Source organism: Podarcis muralis, chromosome 5, assembly GCF_964188315.1.
Source record: "Podarcis muralis chromosome 5, rPodMur119.hap1.1, whole genome shotgun sequence".
In the NCBI taxonomy this organism is placed as follows: Eukaryota; Metazoa; Chordata; class Lepidosauria; order Squamata; family Lacertidae; genus Podarcis; species Podarcis muralis.
In genome coordinates this window covers 73,701,117-73,720,131 of record NC_135659.1, presented here as the reverse complement: position 1 = coordinate 73,720,131, position 19,015 = coordinate 73,701,117, and the positions used below count along the sequence as shown (strand labels likewise).

Here is a 19,015-nt window from a genome sequence, read left to right as displayed (position 1 = left end):
CATGGAAATAGGTGAGCCTGTATTTTATTTTGACAGCCAGCACAGTAACCCATAAGATAGACCCCTACCCCTACGTTAGCCTTGCAAATTGCCCTATAACTTATGTCTTAAAGGAGGCTTATGTCTTAAAGGAGGCTTACCTCTGAATACTGTAGTTCTGCAATTGATTTCTCTAGCTCTGTAAAGAGACTTGCTTTTACAATCTAGTATTTTCCCCTTTTGTCCCATTAAAACCTTTGAAGGGCTGTCTTTTGTGGGAATTATATTCCATTCTTCTCCAAGGAGGCTCACCTGACTCCTTCGTTACATATCTTTAGATGCCAGGCATTCCTCTTCTCTCAGGCCTTTGGCTAATTGAACAGTCTATGGCCTTTTGAAATGTGTTTGCGGGATGTGTGGATTGGTTTTGTTTGTTATTAGGGCATCTGTTTTTGTGTTTTTATATAGTAAACCGCCCTGTGGTCTTCAGATGAAGCGTGGTATAGAAATTTAATGAAACAAATAAATGAATAATTTCTTACCACAGTGTAAACTTTAGCTCTTCCTAGATCTGTTAGTGTTCCTGCTGCAAGACACAAGCACCATGGCCAGCCCCACCGTTAGGCAAAGTGAGGTGACTGCCTCAGGTGGCATAGAGTGTAGTAGCAGTAGCCCCTGGCTCTTCCTCCTTAGCTCCCCAGACATTTGTGGCATCTCCTTATGCCCTCATTAAATACTCTTATCCCCAGACAAGTCCTACTCATCAGCTTAGTGTACGTAATCTTACATAATAATCCTTGGATGCATTCTCAGAAGTGCCAATGAAAATTTATACTTGTGTCTATTGGTATCATTTCTGCTGCCATTGCCCAGATTTGCTCATGTTTTCAGCACAACAATCAGGATGTAACGGTATCATGACAACAAATGTCAGTACTGTATTATGACTACTCTTGGGGGGGGGGGAGGCTGTTCAAAAGCTGCTCCAAAATGTTCAGAAGCTTCCAAACTCTGGTTAGATGCAATGCACTACATAAATATTTGCTTTAGAATGACACTCCAGAGAGATGTGCAGGGAATCTTAGCCCCTCTACATTGCCGGTGGTGATTCAGAGGCTCCTAAAGTAGAATTTAGCTTGTAAACTGTACTTTGTTGTTAAGCCCGGTGCATCACAGTCACAAGAAAAGAATTTGAGTAAATGTCATATCAGGTGATTCACTCTTACACGTCCCAAATATTACTCATTTGGAATATTTATTTCTGTGTGTGTGTGTGTGTGTGTGTGTGTGTATGCCTGCATGCATGTAGGCTGTTAAGATCCAACTAAACAAGGTCTTAATGGCAAAATGGAAGTGACATATGGTTGGTGCTTGCCTTGTTAGGGTATTAGGATTTCCTAGGTGCTCTTGCCTCAAGATAATTGTCCTTTTGTGATCACATGCATGGCGCAGCAGACTGATAAATTTGACATGCACAATCCTATGGATTAGGCATGAGAAAACATAAGACATTGCTAGGGGAAATCTTATCAAGTCTATCCTTGACTTCCTCTCCCCCACTGTAGTTTGTGCACATAACAAATGGGTATATACTGCTTTGGTTTGGAATACAATCCTCCTCCTCCTCCAACTTAGCAGAACATGAGATCAAGTGTGTTATAATTAATGGACTTGGGAGATCTGGGTTTAAATGTTTGCTCAGCCATGAAACTCATTGAGTCGATCATTATGTCACACCTCAAGTAGCTGTTGTGAAAATAAAAATGGCCAGTGTGCTCTGCTGAGCACTTTGGAGAAAAGATACACTACAAACATGAATAAGCATTTGTATTGGGTGGGTTATGCTGATGGGTGTGATTAATAGAGATAATACCTATTTTTATATGCTTTCTTTTTTCCCATGAACTTTAATACATGTTGTATATCTTTTCTGCCACCCTGCTCTTCTTTATGCAAGGCTCGTGTTAGGTTGAACATTATCTAAACATGCCTATGTCTTTGTTTTGACTTAGTTATACTTGAGGAAATTCACCTTTTTTGTCATGTTGTAGGGAAGTCCTCACACTTTGGGAAGCCTTGTTTCATAGTACTCCACCTACCGGTAGATGCTCAGATTGTTAAATTTAGTCTGTTAATAAAATTCAGAGGCAGTTTTAGACTATTGAATTGCACAGGAAGCATTTCTTTGGATCAGTAGCACTTTGTAGAAAATTTTGCTTACTAACATTCAAGTTAAAGAGCTTGTATAGCTTTTATATATAAAAAGGAGATGTTCCTAAATTAAATTATGTATTCCAGATATTAGCACTTTACACTCATGGCAAAATGAACAAAATGAATGAAACAACTGGAAGATTCACCAAAGGAAATTTATAAGTAATGAATTAGTGAAATTCTAAATAAGTAACTTTTCCAGTAAGATTAAAGAAAGCATAATCTTCCCAGAGGTATTCAGCTTCTGACTCCCTGCAGAATGAGTATATACCATGATGCCACCTGCAGTAAAAGCAGAAGCACTACATTAGTCTTTAATTATTATTTCTGTAGCAGTTGAAGAAGCCTATAATTTGTAGTCCCCTTTCTTACAGAGTACACACAGAGAGTCTCCAAACAAGTTATTGTGCATTTAAACATTCCCTTGAGACTCATGTAGTTTATCCCAAAATAAGGAACATTAGCGGAAAATAAACTGATTGTTGTATGATTGTATACAGTGCTTTTTTCGGGGGGACGGGGATGCGGGGGTACACATACCCCTAAACATTTCGTGAATCTAAGTTTGGCCTCATTGAGGGGCAGTATTTCAATATGAGTAGGAAAATGAGAGTACCCCTAAACAATTTTTTTAAGAAAAAAAAGCACTGGTAGTATATACTTATTTCCAGAGGGGTAGCAAAATCAACAAAGTCTTGTGCCGCCTTAAAGACTCACACATTTTGTTTATAGCATCAGTTTTCATGGACTCCAGTGCACTTCACTTCATGCATCTAATGAAGTGGACTCACTAGGTTCGTCTTAATTTTAATTTAAAATTAATTTTAATTTAATTAAATGTCACAAAGCTTTACACTGCAACCCTGTGCAAGCCTCATTTAGTTATGGGACTTACTTCCATTTAGGCAGGTAAAAGGACTGCAGCCTAACAGAAAAAAATCCTATAAATGTCCCATTGAGTTCAAGGGAGCTTACTCCCAGGTAAACGCATATGCCCCTGACTGTCGGAGTTTTTGAATGAATTGGAAATTGCAAGGGGACATCTGCTTCAGGGAAGCGACATTGAAATGCACTGAGCTGCTGAAACAACGTCTGCTGCTGAAATAAGGCAGCATCCTGACTCTGTAACTAAAGAAGGTCAAGTTTAAACAACGCACACAGAGCCCTCCCCTAAAAAGAGCAACTCTCCGCTCGTTGTTAGCCCGGCTTTATTTTGTCCTGCTTCTCTTGCCGTCGGTCCTCGGGAAGTAAAGGCTTCCTCAGCCGATGGGATTCTGGGAGTTGTAGTCTCTTCACCCCAGCCCGCTCTGTAGACGCCCAGCTGTAGGGGCGAGCCTGGGAACTACCGCTGGCATAGGCCGGTGTGTCCTGCCGCTAAGATGGCGGCTCCCTTGGTGCTGGTGCTCTTGGTGGCCGTGACAGTTCGGGCCGTGCTGTTTCGCTCCAGCCTGGCCGGGCTCATCTCGGAGAGGGTGGAGGTCGCGTCCCCTTTAAATGCCTGGAAGCGAGGTGAGAGGCCTGAGGTTAGGAGGGGGCGGCGGGGGGTTGTAGGCGGCGGGAGGTGGGCATCTTCGCCCGCTCCTGGGGTGGCTCCCTTGAAGGAGGGGACCCCAAGCCCTCCTCGTGGGCTGCCTTCTGACGGCCGGACCCAGGACCTCTCGTGGGCGATCTGCCGCCGCCCTTCGACCTGTGCCCTGGTACTAAGCGCTCCTTGGGCGCGGAGAGGGTTTCAAAAAGTGCACCCGCGGGAGAGGTTGCCAAAAGGGCTCCTCTTCCCATTGAATGGCAGAAGCCTTTCTTCGCATGGAGAAACAGTACTGTAATTAATGGGGGGAAACTTCACCTGTTGAATTTTTGTTCCCAATTTTTTTATTGATTTTCCAAAAAAAATTTAAACAAACAAACAAACAAACATAAATCTCAACCATATTTAAACCAAACTTAGTAACATTGTTAAGTGACTTCCTCGTAACCCCCGGTTGAATTTCAGTGTACAGTGGTACCTCGGGTTACATACGCTTCAGGTTACAGACTCCGCTAACCCAGAAATAGTGCTTCAGGTTAAGAACTTTGCTTCAGGATGAGAACAGAAATCGTGCAGCAGCGGCAGCAGGAGGCCCCATTAGCTGAAGTGGTGCTTCAGTTTAAGAACGGACCTCCAGAACGAATTAAGTACTTAACCCAAGGTACCACTGTATATCATTTTAACGGTTTTCCAAAACAATATTCATGTAAAATTAACTTAATCACTTAACATCTTTCTTTCTTTCCAATTCAGCATTAAACATATTAATTCATTCTTCATGTCCCAAGGGCACAGGAGCCTGCAAATTAAACGAAACAAAAAGAAGTAACTATGTTTTCTCTCTGTACAGTTAATGTCTGCAGAAAAGGGCCACATGGTAAAAAGGTGCAAATAGAAAGAGGGCTCTTCTGAGCAACAGAAAACAACACGCTGAGCTCTAGTCAACTGTTTGCTGTTGTTAAAGAGTTACAATTAAAGCCATTCAAATTTCTTTTTACTTTATTTCTGTCCTCCTGTATCCCCGTGATCAAATACCACATAAGGCACATAGAACATTCAAGGGGTGTTTACCCAGCTTCTACCATAAAAAAAACTGTAGCTAAAAATATGAATTCTCTTTGTAAAACTTCTGTTATAAAAGAAATAATAATTTGCTTTCTCTGTGCTAGTTAATAATGGAAAACTCTGGCAACTAGAAGTATGTCATCTGACAACTAGTACAGTACTATGTACTAGTTATATCAGGCATAGCCAAACTTCGGCCCTCCAGATGTTTGGGACTGCAATTCCCATCATCCCTAGCTAACAGGACCAGTGGTCAGGGATGATGGGAATTGTAGTCCCAAACATCTGGAGGGCTGGAGTTTGCCTGTGCCTGAGTTATATGAAATGCATATGTATGCATGCATGCATGCATGCATGCACACACACACACACACACACACACACACAATGGTCAGCAAAATTTTCAAAACCAAAAACAATTCAATTCAAAATGCTGTTTTTGATTTTTAAAGCGCATGCAACAGCAATACCTGAAGGATCACCTCTCCCCATGAGGACCAGCCCATGCCCTGCAATCATCATCAGAGTGTGTTCTCTGTGTGGCCCACCTGAGAGAAGAGTGGAGGGTGGCAAAACAAGAAGGGGCCTTTTCAGTGTTGCCCCGCCATCTGTAGAATGCTATTTTCAGAAAGGTGCTCCTGGTGCCATTTCTGTCAGTTTTTAGGTGCGAGGCTAAGACTTTATCCAGGGCTTTGGTTAATTAAAGTTGTCTCCTGTGGTGGTGCTCATCAATTAGTGGGATGGGTAAGACTCTTGGATGAGAATTTCTATGTCTTGTGTAGTTAGTCTTTCAAATTTACTCTGATTTTAAATTGTTTTTATATGCTGTGATTTATTGTTGTCAATGTCACTTTAAGACTCTTTAATGTAAAAAGCAACTCGTGGAACAGAATAACTAATAAAATAACAATACATAGGATATGTTTAAGTGGTGAATTTGTGTTTGGATCTATGAGTGAACCCTCACTATTTTCAATCTTGGGCATTTAAACATTTAAACCAATAACAGCGATTTTGCATGTTTTTTTCAGTGGTTGAGGGGCTAGCCTTACTTGATTTGGGCGTGTCTCCATACTCTGGTGATGTATTTCATGAAGTAAGTATGCAGTGATTCATTTTTATAAAATATATTGAAATGCTATTTATCTTGGAAATTCTGAAGTCAAGAGGGCATAGTAACTGATGTGGAGGGTCTTTGAGACACTGCACAGAATCCTGTTGCTCCCTTCTCATTTCTGATAGGATGAGATGGGATTGGCTGGTTTTAACATTTTGGCATCATGCTAATTGGTTATTTCTGGTGATTTGTCATCCTTGGGCAGAGCAGAGGTTGCATTGTTTTGTCCTTGGTATATTTTAATTGCTGCAAAAAAATTTTTTAGAAAAAGGTATCTAATAAATTTACTGAAGTTATATGTGCACATACAGTTAGTGTAACAGGGCAATTTGGGGAATGGAAGGGTTGTCTGCATCTTTCATATCCTCATCCAGCTTTTCCTCAGTGTACTGTGGAAGTTACTGAATCTCTGAATCTCAAGTAACTGATACTTTTGCTCTGGTTCTCAAGTAATTTATTCTTTTATTCTGTTGTTATTCACTCTAGAAGTTTATTTTCAAATGAAAAGACTGCTATAAAATATTAATTAAAATAAATGAGCCAATACAATTCCACATTGTGAGTGAGAATTGCACACAGGGAGCTCACAAAGATCTGCTCAGGACTGGTCCAAGACTTCCTGAGGCAAAGATCAAGATGGCAACCTTTCCATGTACAGTACATGAGTTGACCAGTCTGACAGCTGGATTTTATTTCAACACTGGTGATGGTACAATGCCAGCAGTTGCAATTTAGGGAGGTAGGCTGGCTTGGGAGTGCAGGCCAGGCCATGTGACACACACAGCTCTGCCTTCCCACATCTTGCTGCTTCTGTCTGCTCCTCAGAACTTGCTGCCCAAAGTGGCTGCCTTACTCTTACTCTGCCTTACATTTAGAAGACATCTGAAGGCAGCCCTGTTTAGGGAAGTTTTTTATGTGTGACATTTTAATGTATTTTTAATCTTTGTTGGAAGCCACCCAGAGTGGCTGGGGGAACCCAGCCAGATGGGTGAGGTACAAATAATAAATTATTATTATTATTACTCTACCTAATACTAGGGTTGGCCCTACTCCCGTTCGTCTGATCACCTTGATACAAGGAAGGAAATACCCAGGGGGGGGGGGGTGTTCCCAGAAACAGCTTTCCATAATTATAATGGCTATATAAACTTCTTTTGGATGGGAAATCCTATTTGTCCAGCCTAAACTCAGAGGATTTGTTGTTATTTGTTAGCCTGAAGAAGGCAGTAGCTGACCTAACTATGCATTATCATTGGAGCATGACTGGGAATGTAAAAGCAATTGGTGTTTGCTCCGTAAGATAAAAGGGACGCGGGTGGTGCTGTGGGTTAAACCACAGAGCCTAGGACTTGCCGATCAGAAAGTCGGCGGTTCGAATCCCTGCGACGGGGTGAGCTCCCGTTACTTGGTCCCTGCTCCTGCCAACCTAGCAGTTCGAAAGCACATCAAAGTGCAAGTAGATAACTAAGTAGCGCTCCGGCGGAAAGGTAAACGGCGTTTCCGTGAACTGCTCTGGTTCGCCAGAAGCGCCTTAGTCATGCTAGCCACATGACCTGGAAGCTGTATGCCGGCTCCCTCGGCCAATAAAGCGAGATGAGTGCTGCAACCCCAGAGTTAGCCACGACTGAACCTAATGGTCAGGGGTCCCTTTACCTTTTACCGTAAGATAAAATTGAAATTAGGGTGGTAGCTAAAGTACAATCTTATGCTTGATGGGGGAAGGGGCAGAGCTTTCTAGTTTGGCCCTATATGCCACCAAATTACTCCTTATGCAGATAGGTTCTATAACTTGGGAGGGGAGGCAGGAGATGTTCTCCACCTATTCCCATCCCCAACACTTTCAGAGTGTGAGGGATGCTTGCTTGCATGATATTGAAGGGCAATTGGTTATTTGTTTTGGATGGGGGGCAAGAAGTGGGGCACAAAAGAGTTATCCTCCCCTTTCCTCAATGCTTATGAGTCCCTACTTGTAATATTAAAGGCAAAGGCACAGCTTCTCCAAAGAGGAGGCTGTGGGGCTGTTCAAGTTGCCTTTGGGAATAACAGTTCTCTGCCTTGCCCTTCTTTGCCTGTGTCAGTACAGCGTTTATACCAGGGGTCAGCAGACTTTTTCAGCGGGGGGCCGGTCCACTGTCCCTCGGACCTTGTGGGGGGCCAGACTATATTTTTTTTGGGGGGGGGGATGAACGAATTCCTATGCCCGACAAATAACCCAGAAATGCATTTTCAATAAAAGCACACATTCTACTCATGTAAAAACACCAGGCAGGCCCCACAAATAACCCAGAGATACATTTTAAATAAAAGGACACATTCTACTCATGTAAAAACACACTGATTTTTGGACCGACCATGGGCCGGATTTAGAAGGCGATTGGGCTGGATCCGGCCCCCGGGCCTTAGTTTGCCTACCCATGGTATAAACCCTTGTGGGGCACTTAACAAAGTACACAGGAAGTCAGGAGCAATCATAAACGCCACAGCTACAGCATCAACCATGGCTGCAGCACTGGTCTAGTTACAATAGGTTCCTAGCACAGATATGAATGATAGCTGGATTAGTGGCTCTGCATTACATGTCATGCCATACTCTGAAGATACCACGGGTTGCATTCAACTAAGCTTTACTCTGAGTAGACCCATTGAAATTCATACTCATCACTCATGTAGGTCTATTAATTTCAATAGGTCTGCTCCGAGTAAATGTTAACTTAATGCATCCCTAAGTAACACGATTATATGAACCTAAAGTGTAGACTTTGTGTCATTTCCAGGAAATAGGTGTGTTTGTTTGTTTGTTTGTGTTGCTTTGATTTGAAAGCAGTTTGCTCAGGTTAATTGTGTTTCTCTCTTTGTTTCCGCCCTTAGACTCCACTAATAATATACCTCTTTCATTTCCTGATTGATTATGCTGAGCTAGTATTTATGGTAAGTATTTCTTTCATTTTCATCCACAGCTCAATTACCTCTCTTTCAGAGCTTATTCCTTGTTTTATTGAGCGTGTAGAGTACACTTTCCTATATATATATATATATATATATATATATATATATATATATAGTACTCTTATAAATTCTCTCTCTCTCTCTCTCTCACACACACACACACACACGAATTTCTAAGAGTACAAAATACAGAACTGAAGAATAAAAAAGAAAAAAGTGAAAGAAAAAGAAGGGGGAAAGGGAAAAAATTAGATATATTACATCAATCCATATTTTTTGTGAACCGCCCTGAGACCTCCGGGTATCGGGCACTATATAAATTCAATAAATAAATAATTCTGTTCCATCGACTTCCCAACCATCCTTCCATGGCTCCTGAAAGTTTCCCATTCCTGCTGCATATGCTATTTTTTTCCTAACTATTGAAACATTCAAATTCTACAGTACACTTTCCTAAACAAGGTGGTAGTTGTAATTTTTCCTCCAGAAAGCCTTTAATTATATGATACTCTGTTGACATGTGGCATATCTTAGAATGGATTAAATCTATACATATTTTTTCCTTAAAAAAAGTTATCATGGGATGTTTGCTTGCCAAGAAAGATAGAAGTGGAGAGTTTATAAATCCCAGCTTTATTGCTTTTTTATACTGCCTTAGAGATAGTGAAGAATCCAAAAATTAGTAATTTCCCATTACTTTTCCTGTTATTAATAATTTCCTACAAAAGCAAATGCAAAGGTCTGGTGACTTCAGTAGGACTTCTCCCATGTTATATAATTGGAGTTACAATTGTGTTTGTGTGCCAAATATGGGTAAAACAAATGATCAGAGGTGTGGCTAATTTTGCTTGACTTCATGGCACTCCTGTCACAGCCAAATTTGGATTATACTTACCCTTACCTGTTTCCTATGCATAGTGGCCAAGTAAGATCACACCTTACTTTCCTACATCTGATACCTCTGGGGTGTCCATTTGTGGGTGTCATGTCTGAATGTGGTGTATATGTATAACATTCATTGCATACAGACCAAAATGGCATAGATTCTGCACATTGGGGCTATATACATTGCATTTTACGGGTGTGCACCATACTTGTTTTCTCAGTTGTGAAATTGCTGTAAGATGCTAATCTTAATTTACCATGTGGTAGGGGTTTGCTTCTTCACAAACAAATACTTCTGCTATCTGGTTCCAGTCTTACCTGAATTTAAAAAGACCCACCTGTGATAAATTTTTCTTTTTTGTTCAAAGTATCAGGTCACAGCTGCAATTATCACACATTTAACATGATGGCATGGATGAGCTCTGAAACAGAGTTTGTCAAGCTGTTTGAACTCGCGTGGGACTTGATGAATGAGCTCCAATGTCGACTAGGTTCTCAAAATGCTCAGTTTCCTAGATTCTTCCAGGGAGATTGATGAGCCAATGGTATTGTGTTAAACCTGGGACTGCCTTTAAACGTGATCTAGAAACTTTGGTTGGTTCAATATAGGGCTACAAGATTGTTAACTCTGGGACTGGCTGATATGATCATATTACACCAGTATTTTACCATCCATGCTGACTTCCAGTCTGTTTCTAGCCCAATTCAGAATGCTGATAGTGACCTTTAAAATCTTAAATGGCTTTGTGCAGATAATTTGAAGGATTGCCTGCTCCCTGGAGGCCTTCCTCTGGCCTTTCTGCAGGTACTCCCACCAATTGAGGTTTGGTGGGTGACTTCCAGAGAGAGGAACAGCTATGGAACCTCAGTTCTGGACTATCCGCCGTACTGCCACCTGGTGTCTGAATTGTGGTGTAGTAATAATAATAATAATAATAATAATAATAATAATAATAATAATAATTTTTAAAAAATAGAAATAGAAATGAATTAAAAATATATAAATCAACTCATTATAATTTAAACTTGCAGGTAGAAAAATACAATTTTAATATGTTTTGGGCCCATGATGTTTGCATTCCTGAACATTGCAAATTGCCTCAGAAGCTGATGTTACTTTTAAAAAAACATTTTGTAAAGTAACATGTTTCATTGTGATCCTTTACAATCTCAAGTGTTTTTCATTAATATTGGTGATATTTTTTTCAGATTACAGATATGTTGACTGCTGTCGCTCTCTATTTGGCCGTTCAGGATTACAACAAAGTTACGGTAAGTAAACATGTGCCATTTGTTTATTTGGTTACTGTCCACATTGATAGGGCATTTGCTGTGTGTTGTCTTCTCTTTCCTCATTTTTCTTTCTAATAAGCCTTTTCTTTACTTGTTGGGTTACCCACCTGCTATGTGGTGTAATTTGCGCATCTGTTGGTGTATGAATATCTGCTCCCATATATTGAAATTTACTGTCACAGATCTTCACAATAGTTACATTATTTCGCAGTCATTGGGTACTGAAACCACAGAGAGAGAGAGAGAAAGAGAGAGAGAATAAGAAGGAAGCGGGACAATAATTGGGCAAGAGAGGGCAAAAGGCTGCATTTGACTCTGCTCATGAGCTCCACTTTTGTTACGTTGCTGCTGGATTTGCATCCAAATGCATTTTTGCAGCATGATGTTGGAGTGGGAAATTAGCCTTTCTTAGGCACATGGCAATACCTGCACCCACTCTTCTAGTTTTTTCAGTGCTGACTGCAGTGCATGCCTCATGTGCAGTAAGTAGGCAGTGCAGACAAGGTCATACAGCACTCGCTGCTTTTCTTGCTGTTCCCCTTTGCCTTCCCATTGCATGAGCTGTGCTTAAACCAAGAAGCGTTTACTTGACTATAGCTTCCCATTTCATCCAAACTGGGAGACTATAGTTGCCAGTACCATAACAATCCAGGACATTGAGTCCTGGTTTGAAGTTAGGTTAATATTCGAGCTTGCTTGGAAGCTGGTGACCATAGTTTCCCAGTTTGAACGAAAAATGGGAAACTGGTTAATTAGAGATGTTATGGTTTGTTTGCTCGCAACAGAAAGCACAAAGGGACTGTGGATGCAGGGGAGAAATATTGTAAATATTTTGGTTTCAAGGTATGATTGTCCCAACTCAGCCAGTCTAGTCTAGTATTCCAGCAGGACTGATTAATCCATACCAATCCCTTTGAAATACCTTTGGAACGGAATATGAAACTAAAAACACTCTCTGGAAAGGAGAGGATAATACTTTCCTTATGGTCAGTAGAAGAGATCCTTAATATAGATTGATATGCCCATTATCTTGGTGAATCATTTCCCAGTACAAATAGGAGGCAGAGACACACAGTCAGTATCCACCCAATAAATCTCAATCTAGATTGTGACTTGACCTTTTCCTTATTAACTCATGAAAACTGAAAGGAAACTACTGAAGCTGTAATGCTTGCAATTCAAGCAGTTTTGAATGCTCTCTTCTGAAAGGTCAATATTGATTTATCTAGCGAGTGACATTTTAAATATATAATTACATCGATATATTTCTGAAATTGTCCTCAAGTGAATCTGATGCAATGTTGAGGGGGGAAACTGCTGTGGTTTGTAGATGTTCATGCCATGCAATATACGGTCGTTCTGCCTGTGAAAAGGTAGTAACAAAAAAATCTAAGTACTAAGTTTATAAGCTTTGGGCAATAGTAAAAAGAAATTTTCTTCAGGCAGCACAATAATGAGGCTCGGTAACTTATACAAATACAGTGATTTGTGACATCTCATTTTTCTTTCCTATCCAGTTTAAGAAGCAAAAGCTACTAATAGAACTGGATAAATATGCACCTGATGCAGCTGAGCTTATTCAGACCCCCATGGAAATGTACTATATCCCTCTCAAGGTTGCACTGTTGTAAGTATTGCCTTCAGTGGGTAAAAATCTTCTAATACACAGAACGTTTGTTATTACTAATTACAGTGGTACCTCGGGTTACAGACGCTTCAGGTTACAGACTCTGCTAACCCAGAAATAGTACCTCGGGTTAAGAACTTTGCTTCAGGATGAGAACAGAAATTGGGCGGCAGTGGCAGCAGGAGGCCCCATTAGCTAAAGTGGTACCTCAGGTTAAGAACAGTTTCAGGTTAAGAACGGACCTCCGGAACAAATTAAGTACTTAACCCGAGGTACCACTGTATATTGGCTTGGATCCAGAGAGGTACTAGTGGAATCCTGTTCACACAGCTGGGCTTTCCTGTCTCCTCATTCTGCCAAGCATACCATCTCCTAACCAGCAAACTATGGTTTGATTAAGACAGGAAATAATGAATTATGCCCTGTCCACGAGGGGAGGAGAGGCCTAGGAAGGAAATGGCATACAAGCCCACTGCTCATTCACAGTTCTCAAAACTATGTTTTGGAGCACTGTCTGCAACACAACCATCCTGTCCATTCCAAAGGTGCACAAGACTGTTATGGTTTGTGGTTTTCTCCTCTCTTTCCCCCCAGTAAACATTTCTGCCCTTTCCTTCTTGTCCCTCCAACAAGAGGGAAAGAGGATGAGCCTTCATGAACCCAATGAATAGTGTACTACCTTCTGCTAAAATTGCAGACTTCTTTCCCAAAACTACCTTCACAAGCTTGACTTTCAGAAACTGAGAATCTCCCCTTCCTCCTGCCCTGATCCAATTTCTTGAAGGAGCTGCCTGGGACCTATCCCAGGATAGCACCCAAGGAAAGGGCTTTTAACTCACACACCTTATCTTGCTGTGTCTTTATTCCTAATAGTTTTATTATAATGGTAATGATTCACCCAGAATCTCACCTACTGAGCAATAATCTATCTGTGTTTCCCTTTTGAGCCTAGTGAAAAGAAACAACTGAATTGCTTATTTTTTAAAATTAAGGAACTGTATTTTAAAATAATTAAAAAGAACCATCCTCTGGAAGATATACAGTGATGTCTGTGTGCTTTTTAATCTTGTAATCTCTCAACCGCTCTAACTCAGCTGTGTTCAAGGCTTGCAACACCTCCCACAAAGCCTGCCACCCACACAGTTGCAATCCACGCCATTGTAAGTGTTCTCCTGTTAGCACATAATTGTCCTTGAATCATCTTCTGTATGTTCCCTTAATTTATTTAATAAAACCTATTCAGTGGCAGACCGTATTTTTTCTTAAAGGTGTTGCATGCTATTTCCCCCCTGTTTTTACCGTTTATCTGTTACCAAATGTGGAAGGACAAGTATCAGTAATTGTACATTAGGAAGTGGGGCCTCCATCAAGGTGTTGCAGCGTATACTCATCTCTCAGTAAGACTGCTTCTGTTCAGTGTGCCAGCCAGCCAGCCAGCCAGCCAGCCATGTCCTCTTCCCCCAGGCCATTCCACTCAGTCTTTCCCCATTTCTATTTTTCTTTTCTTGCAGACAATAATTATTCTCTGGTTACTGAACATGCTCAGTCCTTATTGAGCTTTTCTGGGAGGGAGCTGCCCCTTTGGGGGTCTTCCTGTACTCTGGCAAAACTCAGGGTTTCCCTGCGCATTTTGATATCCCCCTTTTGTTTCTCAGTGACCATTGTGGGCTACAACAATGTTTTAATATTCTGTTGGAAGCTGCCCAGAATGGCTGAGGAAACCCAGCCAGATGGGTGGGGTATAAATAAATTTATTATTATTATTATTATTATTATTATTATTATTATTATTATTATTATTATTACATTCACCACCTACAATTAGAGGGAATGATAGGTAGGTGAAGTCTCAAGGTCTGAAAGGCTCGCAGCCTGACAGTGCAATCACATACACGTCTGCTCAGAAGTATATCCCACTGGCTTCATTCCCAGATAAACGTGTACAAAATTGTAGTCTTAATCAAAAAGAATATGCATAAAAGAAAGAAGAAATGCATAGGGAGAAAGGGAAAACATAATCTTTCTAATACTTCATCAACCTGGTTCCCATGTAACATTAAGCCAAACCATGATGTAGCTTATATAAGCAAACCTTGGTTCCCAAAGAGAACATGGTGGCTACTCTGGTCCTATCACTACCATAATGTGAGCTAAGCCATCCTTTGGGTTAGGGTTACATTTGACAGTGGGCTGATGGTTTATCTCCCCCAGACAAACCATGATTGCTAAATCATAGGAAAGAAACTTGGCTACAGCTCATGGTTTGTCTTGAGTCACAAACTCTGGTTCAAATGTAATGCTAGGCCAAACCATGGCATAGCTCACAGTAGCGCAGCTTCAGCAGCGAGACCGGTGGAGGAGCAAAGCAGCCATGATCTTCTCTCCAGGAACCCACACATTTGCTCGTTTGCACTACTAAATCATGGTTTGACTTAGTGTTGTGTGCAAAATGAACCAGTATAAAATATATCAATCCAGCCCTTTCAAACTCATATTTCTTAGTTCCGCTACATATAAAGTTTCCATTCCTCTACCCATCCTAATCTCACCCTCTGCCAAACTCACTTTGCATACAAAAGGGCAGTTTCCCCTATTACATCATCATGCTTCCGAATGAGATTGCATTTTAAATGTACTCTTTCTCCTCTAACATTCTCCTTTCCTCCTTAGATTCTTGTAATTGTCTTGTACTGTGCTGGAAAATAGGTTTGTCTGCAAGGGCAGTACTTAACTTGGCAGGGTCCCAAAGGTACCATTTCAGTTCAGGGTCTTGGATGACAAAGCATGCGCAACCCAGAAATAAAAAAGAGATGGCAGAATCCTGATTGCTTGGGGTTTGTTTTAACTCCTTATCTGCAGCTGCTTATTTTATACAGTGCCCTTAATGTACAGAGTAGCATAAGCAAAAAGAAAAAGTACAAGTCTCTACCCTAAGCAGCTTATAAGCTCCTTTTGATGAAGGAGAAGGAAAGGAGAGGCTAGATAAGCAAAGGGTGAATGTGCAAATACAATTATGCATAATTAAGGTTTGTATCAGCTGGGGATGCAAATACAGGGTTAGGCCAAAGGTTTCACAGAAGAACTAGGTCAGAGGATGAAGTGGGAGATAGAGTAGGCATTCTGGGACCTTGACTTTGCATTTTTGCTCTTTTCCAGTTATCTCTTGAATCCATATACTGTGATGTCTTGCGTTGCAAAGTCCACTTGTGCCATCAACAATACTGTAATTGCATTCTTCATTTTGGCAACGATTAAAGGTAATTGGTCTGGGGGAAACGGACGTACCTCTCAGCTTTTCTTTTTATAACAGTTGAAAAATGTGCCACTTTAAATGCAGAAAATAACTGTGTGGTTGTGTCTGAGCTGTCAGGCAAACCAGATCGCAGATAGGTTTGTGGTTCTGCAGTCTTTGATGTCACAACTGAAAACCTTTTCGGTTTGAAGGCCACATTCATGTCTGGGCAGCTTTCTGAGAGCCACATTGCCAGTTGTGGGCGGGGCCAGAGGCAAAAATGGACTTCCGCTTGTGCAATGGGTCTTCATCCCCCCCCCCCCACCACCACCCTACATGCCCCTTGAAATTGGCTTGGGGTGTGTGTAGTATTGTCAGGTTAAAAGCACACAGAGGGAGGAGAGGGAAGACCATTCCATCTGGCGATCTGCAATGTTTACATGGAGGGAATGTTGTCTTAGCACCCTTCAATCTCCTTTTTTGACCAAATGCTTTAGAAGTCCGTTTGAGTATGGAAAGTCTTGTGATTATTAGCTGTCGCAATTATTTTGTTTTCCTGTTTTGCAGGTAGTGCCTTGCTCAGTGCTGTATTTCTGGCCTTAGCAACATACCAGTCCCTGTACCCTCTCACCTTGTTTGCACCAGCCGTTCTGTATTTATTGCAGGTAAACATTCTACAGGAGCAAAAGCTATGTTTTTAATACAGCTTCTCCTATCAACCATTAGCAAACAGAAAGAGCAGCAAACACAAACCAATAGATACCACAATGGCACCAGTTGCCAACAGTTTGCAAGACTTCCTTGGGGGCAAACGGCTCAAACTGGAAAGCAACCTGCAAGTTGTTTTCAGCTCGCCTTGGCTGAGACAGAGCACTCTTCCATTCTCTCGTGGCCAATGTTACTGAGCAAATGGTGAAACGCCAGGCATTTGCCTGTGCTGATCTAGCTAAAGTGGGGAGAGTTTTGATGACTGTCTTTTCTTCTGAATCAACTACGTCTAGGAAGGCCCTGCAGTTGGCAACGATTCTCTTTCTTGCCCTTCTGTAGAAGATGACAAGCATCTGGCTTCTCTTTTTCTGAATGTTGACCTGAGTCCTTGAGGGAGTCAGATGCGGTTGGAATCTTTAATTGTTCATGTATATACACAGCCCTGTAAAACAGATTAAATGAGGTTCTCAGTCAGAGGGCACAGGATATTTTCCCAAGATTTTGGGATTGATAGTAAAATTTTGCAAATCACTTTTTAGCCCTGCTGGAGACTGGTCCATTCCATTGTTACCCTACCTTTCCCAGATATTTAGGATTTTGCGCTATTATTAAAATACAAGTGCCTTCTGTATTACAGGTGCTCTTCCATAAATATGTAAACCCTGATCCGGAAAAGGTGGTTTTTTAACATATTATATGTTTCCATTTCAAAACACTTACTTTGTGATGTTGTTTCTCCCCCAATAGCGTCAGTTCATACCAGTGAAACTGAAAAGCAAAGGCTTCTGGCTTTACACCACGCAGTATGCAGCTCTGTATTTGGGAAGCCTGGTGGTGATTATTTGTCTCTCATTCTTCCTCCTCAACTCTTGGGATTTTATTCCGTCTGTGTATGGTTTCATGTAAGTAGAACTTGTGCTGGATCTGTCCACCTATAAAACCACCATCCCCCTTAAGAGCTTCTTATTGTACTTGTGAGTTCAGAACACAAAACAGTAGAACAATTAAAATATTGAATTAAGCCTCCTGTTGTTAAAAGATATGTATGTTTGTTCAATGTCGTGTTAATTAGGGGTGATTCATTGCTGGGTGAATAGCGCAACTTCATTTATCTGAATGGTTTGGAAGATAAACAGTTTGGAAGATGGTTTGGAAGATGATAAACAGGAGCTCGAGTAAATTGGTGTACAGTACTAATTATGTAGCGCTGTACTGGCATTTTAACTGAGGAGCATGCAGTGATGTTTGGATAACAAGCATTCATAAGGCTGAGATTTGTTATAATGGAGATCCTGTAAATTAAGAGAAGCTGTGTTCAAAGGCTCTTTAAGAGCAGTTTTGTGCTTCCCATAAACATCTGATTGGCCGTGGAGAGAACAGAATAGTGGACTAGATGGGCCCCTGGCCTGATCCAGAAGGATCATCTTATATTCTTAATTCAAGTAGTCACAATTCCTGGAGAAAGCCAGTGTCTCAGAGGAGTTTAGATTATGTGTGGGTTAAACATGGCTCAATGTATTAAATGCTAACAAGAAAGGAAAAGCAATAAATACAGTGGTGCCTCGCAAGACGAAAAGAATCCGTTCTGCGATTCTCTTCGTCTAGCGGTTTTTTCGTCTTGCGAAGCAACCCCATTAGCGGCTAAGCGGATTAGCGCTATTAGCGGTTTAGTGGCTTAGCGGCTATTAAAGGCTTAGCGGCTTAGCTGCTAAAAGGCTATTAGCAGTTTAGCGGCTTAGAAAAAGGGGGGGGAAGCGAGAGAGAAATGGCGAGACTCGCAAGACATTTTCGTCTTGCGAAGCAAGCCCATAGGGAAATTCGTCTTGCGAAGCGCATCGCAAATGGAAAACCCTTTCGTCTAGCGGGTTTTCCGTCTTGTGAGGCATTCGTCTTGCGGGGCACCACTGTAATACCTGATGTTGCTCTGCTTGTTACATCCTTTAGGTAAGCATAGCTTCTGATACATAGCACAGTCAGTAGGGCATGAGACACTTAATATCATGTGGGTTTGAACCCCACATGAGCAAAAGATTCCTGCATTGCAGGGAGTTGGACTACATGACCCACGTGATCCCTTCCAACTCTGCAAAACTATGATTCTATAAGAAGCACTGCCTCAAAGGCACCAGTTCTTTGGACAGGTTATACAGAATGTGCTTGCACACAGTGGGAAGATGAGAAGCCCCACAGCCTCCAGATATTTCAACTTGAAACGTTAGAAATGGAAAGATGTGGAACTAAATGTTTGTCCCCAGTGCGTTGTGTTGTTGTTGTTCCTCGGAGTCATTATTGTTTATCTAACACAGGACAATGGTGTTCCTTGAATAAGCTATTATGACCAATAGGTGTCACTGTTTTCCCACAGAAATAAATTTGCGGTTGCAATGGAACTGCAAATGCCATAGTGAAAATAATGGGGGAAAG

At 41.3% G+C, this 19,015-nt stretch overlaps 1 protein-coding gene and 1 long non-coding RNA gene across 3 annotated transcripts in view; one reads left to right on the top strand and one right to left on the bottom strand.

The window, feature by feature from the left end:
* The first annotated feature begins 3,508 nt into the window (after window positions 1-3,508).
* The window catches only part of PIGU (phosphatidylinositol glycan anchor biosynthesis class U), a 29,029-nt gene continuing 13,522 nt past the window's right edge, over window positions 3,509-19,015 (top strand). Inside the window, exons 1-8 of one of the 2 annotated variants that reach the window (XM_028734899.2) lie at window positions 3,509-3,702; window positions 5,815-5,879; window positions 8,769-8,828; window positions 10,941-11,003; window positions 12,542-12,651; window positions 15,808-15,908; window positions 16,451-16,548; window positions 17,339-17,493. In XM_028734899.2, the coding sequence (XP_028590732.2) occupies window positions 3,573-3,702; window positions 5,815-5,879; window positions 8,769-8,828; window positions 10,941-11,003; window positions 12,542-12,651; window positions 15,808-15,908; window positions 16,451-16,548; window positions 17,339-17,493 (782 nt within the window). In that variant the 5' untranslated portion in view covers window positions 3,509-3,572. Of the gene's footprint in view, window positions 3,703-4,219; window positions 4,380-5,814; window positions 5,880-8,768; window positions 8,829-10,940; window positions 11,004-12,541; window positions 12,652-15,807; window positions 15,909-16,450; window positions 16,549-17,338; window positions 17,494-19,015 lie in introns of those variants that run through there. The other variant, XM_077929216.1, reaches the window with a different exon arrangement.
* Window positions 16,927-18,756, bottom strand: LOC114599516 (uncharacterized). The gene is made up of 3 exons (XR_003707325.2): window positions 18,505-18,756; window positions 17,312-17,562; window positions 16,927-17,033 (listed from the first exon to the last, which is right to left on the bottom strand). It is a non-coding gene; the product is annotated as an uncharacterized LOC114599516 (long non-coding RNA).